The 11,843-nt window shown below is 34.7% G+C and overlaps 2 protein-coding genes across 3 annotated transcripts; one reads left to right on the top strand and one right to left on the bottom strand.

Annotated features, from left to right (window-relative positions):
• The first annotated feature begins 4,590 nt into the window (after positions 1-4,590).
• LOC125212073 (glutathione S-transferase T1-like) lies at positions 4,591-6,454 on the top strand. Its single transcript, XM_048112111.2, has 7 exons — positions 4,591-4,748; positions 4,817-4,890; positions 5,002-5,062; positions 5,221-5,274; positions 5,410-5,489; positions 5,701-5,903; positions 5,993-6,454. Exons 1-7 carry the CDS (start codon positions 4,648-4,650, stop codon positions 6,167-6,169), a joined length of 750 nt encoding a protein of 249 aa, XP_047968068.1. The 5' UTR covers positions 4,591-4,647; the 3' UTR covers positions 6,170-6,454.
• A 1,411-nt stretch (positions 6,455-7,865) lies between these two features.
• LOC125212660 (MND1-interacting protein 1-like) lies at positions 7,866-11,139 on the bottom strand. 2 transcript variants are annotated; one of them, XM_048112888.2, is made up of 4 exons: positions 10,940-11,139; positions 10,618-10,832; positions 9,566-10,515; positions 7,866-8,709 (listed from the first exon to the last, which is right to left on the bottom strand). In XM_048112888.2, exons 2-4 carry the CDS (start codon positions 10,799-10,801, stop codon positions 8,218-8,220), a joined length of 1,626 nt encoding a protein of 541 aa, XP_047968845.1. In that variant the 5' UTR covers positions 10,802-10,832; positions 10,940-11,139; the 3' UTR covers positions 7,866-8,217. The 2 variants fall into 2 exon arrangements, with proteins under 2 accessions (XP_047968845.1, XP_047968844.1); XM_048112887.2 differs by having other exon boundaries at positions 9,566-10,832; positions 10,940-11,138.
• Between the last annotated feature and the right edge of the window lie 704 nt (positions 11,140-11,843).

Below are 11,843 nucleotides of genomic sequence, written 5' to 3'. Positions count from 1 at the left end.
TTCTGCTCACTTTTCGTCTCTCTCCTTCGCTGGTCCGCTGCCTTCAGTATTTCCTGGACCTAGCGAATTCCTTCACACGCCTGGCTTAAAATTTGTGTTAGACCCAATAAATGATGACTTTTCATCACATAACCGATGCATGAAATTAGTCTTATCAATGTTTTACAAAATTTGTGAACTATTGCTTTGTTGTTGTTTTTCCAGGTACTTTTTTGCACTTATAAATAAGTATAACTTTTGTATTTAGGAATACATTTTACTTTATTAGTATTCCCTCCGTCTTAGATAATTTGTCCCATTTTCCATTTCATTTTTTGCCATTTTAGGTAGTGGACCTCATATTCCACTAACTCATTCCTACTTACATTTTATTATAAAATGAATATATATAAAAGTAGGACTCATATTCCACTAACTTTTTCAACTCACTTTTTATTACATTTTTTAAAATCCGTGCCCGGTCAAAGTGAGACGAATTATCCGGACGGAGGAAGTATTTCTTATTCTATTTAATTCATACATGTCCTTTTTTGTTATTTTTTTATTTTATGTTACTACACTTATAATTGATACTCCATCCACCCACGAAAAATAGGACACATTGCGAATGACACGGTTTTAATGTAGAATTGGTAAAGTAAAAGAAAAAGAAAAAATGTACTAGAAAAGTAGTGTTAGTGGAATGTGAGGTGTATATTATTAGTACAAGAAAAGTGAAAAAAAATTAAGAGAGAAGTAGTGTTAGTGGAATGTGGGGTCCATATTATTAGTAAAAGAGAAGTTGTTGACAACTTTACTTTTTTAAATGTGCTTTATTTTTCGTGGACAACCAAAAATGACAAATGTGCTATATTTTTCGTAGACATGGGGAGTATTAAAATTGTACTATAGTTCAATAGTACGCTAAATACGTAATGTTTCATTAAAGTGGGTTGAGAAAATTACAGATATATGTTGTTGTTGTTTTATAAAATGTTTTTAATTATTTATAATCTTATAAATACTATTTTTAATTAATTTGTATTCTTAAGGAAATATATTTTTATACATTATTTTCTCTATATTATTTATTTTAATCTATTTAGCTGTCAATATATCTTCATTGTTTGAAAATTTTTCATCCCGTGCATAGTACGGGTGGTAACACTAGTTCTTATAAAATTTGAAAGTAAGGTTTTATATAATACTACAAACATCTCAAAGCATGCTTTTCAATAGTAGTACTCCATATACTACTACAACTTGCACACCTGCATTTTGTGGTTTCTCTATCATGATCGAGTGCCAATTTTATCAAATGAATCATGCTCATCTCTCGTAGTCTTATCTATTGATTTATTCATTTCTTTGTTGGTGATTGCCTCAATATAGCTTCTAGGCTGGCTCACTGTAATCCACCTTCTTAGCAGTCAATATGGTATAGACTTTGCCCATAAAAAAAAACAATAAAAAGGTATAGACTAAAATTCAAAATTGTATCTTTATATTAACTCAAAAATACTTTTTAGTCCTACAAATGAAGTCAATAGATTATGATTCCATTTAAATAAAAGTTGGTTAAATCATTTTTATAAAAAATTGCATTCAAATTATAAGTAAATCAGAAAATCCACCTTTTCCAATTCAATTACCTAAATTTTGCAAATTCTCTTTCTATAAGAAATCGCCATGGCTAGCTATCACCAATATCCATAGCTTCCACATTTGGCAAACCAGCCACAGAGGAAGCAGACGAAGATGCAAAATCTGTATCTATGTATTAGCTGCTTATTGCAAAGATCATATAGCCGGCTTCCCACACAAAGTAGGAGAGTATCCTCAATTATGTAGCAAATGCACAAGCCGCATATGACTACGCTCTTTATACACGTATATATCTATGCTGGTTTCTAGCAACGAAGCCAGTAAAGCTGAAAACTAAAGACATGTATACCACCTTCGGAATTCGGATATTGTACTGTATCTACGAGCTTGCACCAACAACTTGAATCCTTCCTTCAAGCGGAATCCCACAATACGCACATGTATCCTTACCTTTCTTTCCATAGTTGTCGTTACAGTTTGCACAGATCACTTGATGAGTGCAAGGAAGCAAAACGACAGAAACTTCATCTTTCATGCAAATCACGCCTGACCTTCTTTTTTGAACAGTCTTGCAGTTTCTCAGCTTCATGCATCAGCCTTCCAATGGCATCTCCTCCCGTGTTTTCTGTCCAAAAATCATTTTCCACCTCTGTTAACTGGGCCGGCTCTTTAAGGCGATCATATTCATGCTCAAGGTGCTGGAGATCATCTTTGCTCAAGGGGCTTTTGTTGAACAAGTTAGCTACCCACATACTATATGATAATTCACCTTACATTGGCAATGCAGAAAGGAATTGTACTTGGTAAAGTTCATGTAAAGAAAATAAGCGTCTGAGAATTCATTCCTCTAACCAAAGGGAAAAAACCAGAGAAACGTTAATCCATTTCCATTTCCATTTCCAATTCATCCTCTATTTGATCACACCAGAATAAATCTTTATCTATTTATAGTTTAATTTCCTATTAAATGTGGTGAGTTCCATTTTATATTAACATCTAAAATCTTCAATTACCTTTTTATCTCTTAGATATATAAATGTAAAAGTTCAATTTTTACGTAGGATATAAATATATTTAAACTTTTACAATAGTCTATATCTAAGATGTAAAAATTTGATTTTTATATAGGATATAAATATCTTACAATGGTCTTAAAGGCATATTGTTGAGTGGTTAGATTTTGTATTCAAATCACCTAAATCGTATATATTTTATAAAAATAAAAAATAATTCAGAGAACTGGTTGAAATGCCTACCACTTCATGGCCGGACCAACTGGTTTCTCAAATTCAAAGTGGCTTGATATTCAATGGTTTTACGGTGCAAACCGAATCGGACCTAATATCGATTTGCAGCCAAACCAATCGAACCGCGAACCAATCGGTTGATGGTTTTTAAAATGTTCACCATTAAATGTTCCATTTTTCCTTTTTCATCCATCCGCCAATAAATAATTCATTTCACTTTTACTATATTTGGTAAATGGACCCTATATTCCACTAACTCATTCCACCTACATTTTATTATAAAATCAATATATAAAATTAGGTCTCACAATCCATTAATTTTTCTATTCACTTTACTTTATAAAGTAAAATAATATCTTAAAACACGTGCCGGTCAAATATGAGACATTTAATGGTGGACGGAAGAGTAGGTGTGAACAAATTAAATCGAGTGTGGCATAGTAGAGAGGTTAGGTACATTATTAAACATTATTTGCAGTCAACAGCACAATAGGATAGATTAGGGGTGGTTATTCGATCGGTTAACCGACCTCAAAATTTCGTCAAAAACTAACCGGAACCGATCTGATTTCAAGTTCGGTTACTTAATTAACCGACTCGGTTAGAACTGGTCGGTTATCGGTTATAACCGAACTAACTGAATTGAAATTAAAATTGTTTATGGTTTTAACTTTTCATCTACTTTTTTATTATTATTATTATTATTATTATTATTATTATTATTATTATAATATTTCTATTTACAAGCAATACATAAATTGTTTTGGGAACTTTAAAAGACTTAAACTTTAAATGATCTAAAATTAAAAAAAAAACTCCAATAATAATGGAAGAGTTATCTTATTTTTAAAATAGTAGTAATGCTTAAGCACTTTATTGACTTTGAGAGATCTTATTTATAACTAATATTTAGAAACTTTATAAACTTTGAGATATTATAAGTATAACCGATAGCGATACAAATTAAAATAGACCTTTTGGACTTTGCAATATGTGACTTTGACAAAATTTGAAAGTAAATTACAATTTCTTCTATTGTGACAAAGTTTAAAAGTAAATTATAATTACTTCTATTATTAATTAAATATATTATTGAAATTAAAATTATTTATAATATTAACTTTTAACTTTTCATCTACTTTTTTTTTTATTATTATTATTATTATTATTATTATTATTATTATACTCTTATTTACAAGTAATACATAAATTGCTAAGACACTTTAAAAGACTTAAACTTTAAATGATCTAAAATTTAAAAACTTTTCTCCAATAATAAGTGAAGAGTTATCCTATCTTTAAAATAGTAGTAATGCTTAAGCAATAAAACTTTTTGAGAGATCTTATTTTTAAAATAATGTTTAGACTTTTGACACTTTATGGACTTTGATATATTATAAGTATAACTGATACATACACAAATTGAAATAGACTTTTTTGACATTGCAATATGAGACTTTGACAAAATTTAGAAGTAAATTACAATTTCCTTTATTTTTACAAAGTTTGAAAGTAAATTATAAATTTTCTAGTATTAATTAAAAATATAATTCAAATTAAAATTGAATAACCAACTTAGAGCAAAATGTCAAATCGAACCGACTCGAACACCGTAAATTTCGATTATTGGTTAACCAATAACCGATTGATTTCGATTCGATTCTCGATTAACTAAAAACCATTTACCCACCCCTGGGATAGATTCATTAATGATTATCTCCTCCGTCATTAAAAACGGCGGCAACTTGCTTAATGACGATGATAAGGTTCAAATTTAAAGATTCTCGATACTCTCAAAGTTAATCAACTCCTGTATATGATCCTCAATCCGTCTGTGTTTGTGAGAAGCAAAATGGAGCTCAAAGTATACTGTGATCGGATGTCCCAGCCATCGCGAGCAATTCTCATCTTCTGCAAGTAAGATTTCCCTTATTCTTCACTGTCACACACATTCTCTCTTTATTGTGCTTATGTTGCTTTTCTAGGGCTAATAATGCAGAATTTGAGGAGGTTACTGTTGAGATCGGCAAGGGCCAACACCGCACCCCTGAATTTGCAGGTTGATTCATTACTCCTATTTGTCTCTTATTTTTATAAATAAATATGTCATGATTTTCAGCTGATTTGGTGTTTTTTTGGGGGTTTTGGTATTTTGTTTCACAAATTACAGAAGTGAATCCTATGAAACAAGTTCCAGCTGTCATCCATGGTGATTTCAAGCTTTTTGAGAGGTACCACTTGATCATTAAATGTTCTTCCTGGTTCCATTTTAGTTTAGCTCAGTTAGATGCTAATCTTGTTAATTTGTCTTTGAGGATTTTTTAGTTCATGTTCAAAACTAGAATTGGGTGAAAGTTTTATGCATTTATCTCTCTTTTGTTTACTGCAGTCATGCCATACTTATTTATCTGGCTTCAACAATTCCTGGTGTTGCTGATCACTGGTATCTTCTGCTTCTCTGCTTCTTTTGTTCACTCTTTCTCAACTATGATAGCATTGCTTTTGCTATGTTATCGTTACTTATGTTATACTTTCTACGAAATAAATGTGTGACATAGCTCTCAACGCTGCGGTGCAGGTATCCAGCTGATGTGCGCGAGAGGGCAAAGGTCCACTCGGTGCTGGATTGGCACCACACGAATCTGCGTCGTGGCTCAGGTGATTTGTACATCTACATCTAGTGGGATTCTTAATATCATTGGAAGTAGCTTTGTTGATCAGTGAACTCTATGATAAGAGTTGCGTTGCGTAAGCAGGAAAGGCCTGGCTATGGTAGTCGAGTCTCATGTGTATCGTTGTTAAAAGTTTTTATTATAAAGCCATGTTCCTACTCCATAAAACTCAACATTTTGTGTTAATCCCTTTTCAGTTGGATATCTCATGAATGCCGTCTTCGCGGAAGCGTTTGGCATGCCTGGGGACCCGAAAGCAGCAGCTGAAGGTGAAAAGCTTCTTTCGGCATCTCTTGCAAGAATTGAGTCATTCTGGCTTCAAGGAGGACCATTTTTGCTTGGGAATTCAAAGCCAACAATTGCTGATCTAGCTTTAGCTTGTGAAGTCACACAACTTGAGGTAACTCTATGCCCTGCTTTCAGTTTGATAGGATGATATAGTAATAGTAGTACATTTTATCTGACTTACTTTCCCCAATGCTGATTCAGGTTGCAGATGACAATGACCATGACCGTATTGTGAAACCCCACACGAAAATCGTGAAGTGGATCAAGGATGTGAAGAGCGCAACCGCCCCTCATTTTGAGGAAATTCATGCAGCAATCCGTTCATTCAAAGAGCCCCTAAAGAAACTGAAGGCCCAAGCAGCTCAGAAATCGGAGTGAAGCTGAAAGTGGTTGCATTTCCATATGTGTGAGGTAACAATGAATAAGGGCAAGTGTTGAAGAACTCATTAGGTTCAATCACTTGATCTATTTTACATGTGTGATATCAACTTTTATCTTATCTGCTTGCTTGTCGTAGCAGAAAAATCTCCTTGAGATTTATGGATGTGATGAACATGTTTCGTACGTATAATAAATTTTTATTCAAAACATCTCTTTGTGATGTTATCTATTTGATACATTGAAACATGATTATATAAAAAAACTCTGAGATCTTGTACTTTATTTAACACTTATCTCACTGAGAGTTCAAGTCAATATTATACTACGTCAGTCCCATCAATTAGCTAAGATAAACAATAACTTTGGACTGATAAGAGTACAATTATAGATTATACAAACTATTTAGGATTTGATTTTCTTTTATGAAAATTGAATGAAAAATTTTCTATGACTATTGATCCACACAGATTTTACACATTTTAGGGGTTAGTTTATCTTAATTTGATTGAATATTGCATTATTTTAGTACTCCATGTTTTTTTGTCTATCAATTGGTTGGTATAATTTTAATATGAGTCCATCATCTGGCCTTCAGGATAGGAGGAGTGGTTCACACAATTATTAGTATATTTGCTAAAATAAACCAGAGTAATAATAAAGGCAAGTAAGATTTTATATAATAGTACCAAAAACATCTCAAAGCATGCTTTTCAATAGTATATACTACTACACCTTGCACACTTGCATTTTGTGGTTTCTCTATCAGAGCATCCGCATCGAGTCTCGATGTGGGCTCTATCTCGTCTCTCCGAGACGGGACCGCATCGAGACAGTGATGCAAGCTCCCGTCTCGTCCCCATCTCATTGCGAGGCTCGCCCGGGAGAGGAAGCTGGCGAGCCAGCTCGCCACGCGCCTTGGCCACGTGGTGAGCTCCCGTTCGTCCATGACGCCCACTCGCCGGCCCGTGAGTGGGCGTCGTTTATATCCGTTAAAAATGTTTTTTTTTGTTTTTTTTAAAATTCAGGAAAAATTTGAAAATTAAAAAAAAAATAAAAAAAATCCCAAAAATATTTTTTTATTTTTTTTAGAATTTTAATTATGTGTTTTTTTTTAGAATTTTAAATTGTAATTTTCTTTTATTTAATGAAGTGTGTTTTTATTAATTGAATTTGTTGGAAATAAAATAAAAAATAAAATTGAATGAATAGTTAAGGGATGAGATGGTTAAGAAATAGAGGGATGCAGGTGCTGTCTCTTAGTTAAGAGATGGGGTGAAAAGTACAGTGGGGCACATAAATAGTTAAGAGATGAAACGATTAAGAGACAGATAGGAGACAGGAATGCGGATGGCCTCGTAATCGATGCCAATTTTATCAAATGAATCATGCTCATCTCTATTAGTCTTAGCTAGTACACTGTAATCCACCTTCTTAGCAGTCAATATGGAATAGACTTTGCTCATCAAATAAAATAAAATAAGGTATAGACTAAAATTCAAAATTGAATCTTTATATTAACTCAAAAATACTTTTTAGTCTTACAAATGAAGTCAATAGATTATGATTCCAAACAATATACATTGGTGAACTGGACCAATGATCGGTCCAGTTTTAACTATTGTAACAAAAATTAATGATTTAAATAAATTTTGGCCAAATTATTTTTATTAAAAAAATGCATATAAATTATAAGTAGATCAGAAAATCCACCTTTTCCAATTCAATTACCTAAATTTTGCAAATCATCTTTCTACAAGAAATCGCCATGGCTATCACCAATATCCATAGCTTCCACATTTAGCAAACCACCCACAGAGGAAGCAGACGAAGATGCAAAATCTATATCTATCAATCTATGTATTAGCTGCTTATTGAAAGATCATATAGCCTGCTTCCCACAGAAAGTAGGAGAGTATCATGTAGAAATGCACAGGCCGCATATGACTACGCTATTTATACACGTGTATCTATGCTGGTTTCTGGCAACGAAACCAGTAAAGCTGAAAACTAAAGACATGTATACACCTTCGGATCTTGTACTGTATCTATGAGCTTGCACCAACAACTTGAATCCTTTGTTCAATCGGAATCCCACAATACGCACATGTATCTTTACCTTTCTTTCCATAGTTGTCGTTACAGTTTGCACAGATCACTTGATGAGTGCAAGGAAGAAAAACGACAGAAACTTCATCTTTCGTGCAAATCACGCATACCCTATCACGTCTGACCTTTTTTGAAGAGTCTTGCAGTTTATCAGCTTCATGCATCAGCCTTCCAATGGCATCTCCTCGGGTATCTTCTGTCCAAAAATCATTATCCACCTCTGTTAACTGTGCCGACTCGTTAAGGCAATCATATTCTTGCTCAAGGCGCTGGAGATCATCTTTGTGGTGCTGGAAATTAATCTTTTTCTTTCGGCACAGATCATCAAGCCTTGTTTTGTTATTAGCCTTAGAAGCTTCTTTAAGGCGCCTCTCATTCTCCAGCTGTGTGAAAACTAGTTCTTTAGCCTGCTGCTCCTGCCTCCACTTTGCCTTTCATATAGATGTTCAAATACACATAATTAGTAAGCCCAAGTTTACTGTTAATGGGGTAATGAGCTACAGCTCTCAAGGGCTTTCGGAACAGGGCTTTCGTTAAACAAGTTAGCTACCCACATACATGATAATTTACCTTACAATGGTAATGCAGAAAGGAACATGTACGCAGTTGTACTTGGTAAAGTTCACGTAAAGAAAATAAGCGTCTGAGGATTCAATCCCCTAAGGAAAGGGAAAAAACCAGAGAAACAGTAAGCATGTGAAAAGCACAAAATTTACTCAATTTATCCGTATACAGTCAATGAAACATCGTCATACTCATACCCAGTCACATGAATTGTGGCCTCTAAACATGTGAATCCAAATTACATTGATACATTGTAGGCTTGAATGTGGTATAGCATAACCGCGACATAGAGCAGATTTGAATTTAGCATAAAATGCAATATAATGTAAGATGCATAACCAACGGTCCTTCTCCCAATGCGTCCAATGCCAAACTACAGTTACATACTACTATGAGCAGATGACATTATGTCTGCACACATTGTCACATGTATGCATGCTTATATGCTACTAATATTTCTCAATGGATATACATGATCAAATCATTAAAGTCGGAAGTTATAAAGCATCATCTATTGTCATGTTGAAGCATGTCGAAGGAAATTGAATGACTGAACAATTTTCCTGTATACGTATATCCAAAATAAAAGATACACCTTTGATAAATAGACCAAAGGAATGCCTTTGTACGTGAAGGCCTTGAAAGCACTCACAGACAACAAGATGATTCCAACCTAATAGTTATGCAAATATTTGTATGAACAGCTATTTTCAGTACACATACCTCAGTTTCCTTTGTGGCTTCCTCAACCTGAGCCAGTTCCTCCTGTAACTCTGAGATCTTCTGTTTCGCTGCGGCAATATCTTCCTGCATCTTAGTTTTCTGCTTCTCCCGCGCCAGAAGCCTCTTAAGGCACCTTTTCTCCCTCTTCTCTACTTCCAAACAGGATGAGACCGATTCAGATGAACTTAGTTTATATGCTTCCATCTCTGCTCTAATTTCTGCAATTTTTGTCTCAAGCTTCTTAACAACACCATTTGCATCATCTACTTGATCACGCACCATCTTTACAGCATTCTCCATCTCAGTGACCTTCTTCAGGGTAGTATCAACAAACGTTTTCCTGCCCTTTTTCAGGCGCCGAGTCCCCTCTCTCTCCATTCTCAACTTCCTCAGTTCAGTGAAATCACGACTGAGCTTTTTTGCAGCTTGGATCGCCTTCTGCTGAGCCCACTCTTTACGTTCCTTCACCTGTTTCTTTAAGCACGTAATCTGATGGACCAAGATAAGGATAATGAAATCTTGTTCATCCAATGATACTTTTCCAGTGTTCAGAAACTTACTCACTACCGAGTTAACCACATCTTGAGTCTTGGCACACTGGGATTCGACACTGTTCCCAACTGGAACTGCAGCTGCCGTACCACACCCACCAGATAAAGAACTGGGGCAGGCTTGTGATTGCCATTGGAACCGCTTCGGAATTCCCCCAAATCCTGCAGCAAACATCATAACATCCCTCTTCAACATGCACTTCATTGACGGACTCAGGTTAAATCTCTTTGGACACTCAATCTCTCTCTGCAAAGCTATTTCCATTGCACTTGCATTACCAACATTGACAACACTCATCAGTATACTCCACAAAGCATCATCCTTGGTCAGATGGGGCTTTTCTAGTTGCAAGAAAGAAACCGATCCCATAAGCGAATACTCCCGCAGCTGCCTCAAGTCTGCAAACAAGGGCACCGGATCCCCCGAAATCCAATTACTTCGGCCACTATGCAGATAAGCCAAAGAATTACTCAAAATGTTATTCAAAACATCCATCTCACCACAACAATGCCCGTTCTCTAAAATGGCATTGAGTGCCTCTTCCTCGCCATAACCAAATTCAACAAGCTTATTTATCGCCACAGTATACAAAATCTCCAAATTCGTGAGCAGCAACTCCTCTAACTCTTCCTCTGTAAGGTGCCAGTGCCACCAACCCTTATCCTCAAACACAGAACTCGACATTGGTGCATTCAAATTACAGATATGTTTGTCTCTAAAAATCGATCAAATTAACAAGAATGAACAATTAACCAGCTATACAGATACAAGTAAAGAGACAAGGGCATAAGAAACAAAGATGAGGGAAAATCGGAAGGTTACCGACAAATTGATGATACCGGCGATCAATTAGCTTGTTTGAGATTTCTTGATTGGCGATAAGCTTTAGGAGAATTATCTGACAGAAAGATAGTGATAAAATGATGATTCCGGCGATCAACATTGGAGTGTGTGGGATTTGTTGAATGGCGGTAATGCAGTAAGCTTTAGGAGAATGTGAAATGTAGCAGCTGCCAAAATGGGTGGGCTTTTTCCGGATACGGGTTGAAATCCGAGCTCGGAATGGGTTGAAAACTGATACAGACCAAATAGGAGAACTTATCCCAAAAGACTAGCCTGTTAGGAGAGAGCCCATTTAGTCTATATACCCCACACCAGTTGTTCTCACAACCGATGTAGGAATTGAGTCCGTAACAAAAACCGTCGAATTACCACCGTGATGGCTCCGGCACACTTAGGCAAAATCTATGTGACAATTCACAAAAATGCCACTCCTAAAGTTTTTGGCGGGTAACACTATTTTTTATTTTTCTGCAACAGTTTTAACATAAGGATTTAATATCAATTATTGATTGTAAACTATATTGAGTAATGCACAACATAAATACCTTATTTTACAAAATTTTAAACTTGGAATCTATAATCCTTAATCTGGAATTGATCTTTTATGGAGTAATATTTCTTACAAAAATGATTAATGTAAAGTAGTTGAACTTTAACACACCTGTAAAAAATTATGTACAGTAATTGTTAGAATGGAAAGTAATTTAATCTATTAAAATTACTAAGATTAAATGTAATTTTAGTAGTCAGATTCCAAAACTAATTAATGAATTTTTTTAAGTTCATGTATCGATTTTTGTATTACTTAATTGGAAAACAATGATAGTATTTGAAAATCCCATGTGTGTTAATTATTTTTGTTATCTTTTGTTTGTTCTTCTTA

This window comes from Salvia hispanica, chromosome 3 (genome assembly GCF_029641045.1).
Source record: "Salvia hispanica isolate PSC_SH4W2 chromosome 3, Shi_PSC_v1, whole genome shotgun sequence".
Classification (NCBI taxonomy): domain Eukaryota; kingdom Viridiplantae; phylum Streptophyta; class Magnoliopsida; order Lamiales; family Lamiaceae; genus Salvia; species Salvia hispanica.
The sequence above is the reverse complement of the archived record's forward strand: the minus strand, read 5'-3'. Positions and strand labels throughout refer to the sequence as shown.

Bases quoted from the DNA above. Each gene is read 5' to 3' on its own strand.
- LOC125212073 (XM_048112111.2), top strand. From the start codon at position 4,648: ATGATCCTCAATCCGTCTGTGTTTGTGAGAAGCAAAATGGAGCTCAAA. The intron at 4,891-5,001 runs GTTGATTCATTA...CACAAATTACAG, and splicing joins CCGCACCCCTGAATTTGCAG to AAGTGAATCCTATGAAACAA. The intron at 5,490-5,700 runs GTGATTTGTACA...ATCCCTTTTCAG, and splicing joins GAATCTGCGTCGTGGCTCAG to TTGGATATCTCATGAATGCC.
- LOC125212660 (XM_048112887.2), bottom strand. From the start codon at position 10,801: ATGTCGAGTTCTGTGTTTGAGGATAAGGGTTGGTGGCACTGGCACCTT. The intron at 8,710-9,565 runs GTATGTGTACTG...TCTATATGAAAG, and splicing joins AAGCCACAAAGGAAACTGAG to GCAAAGTGGAGGCAGGAGCA.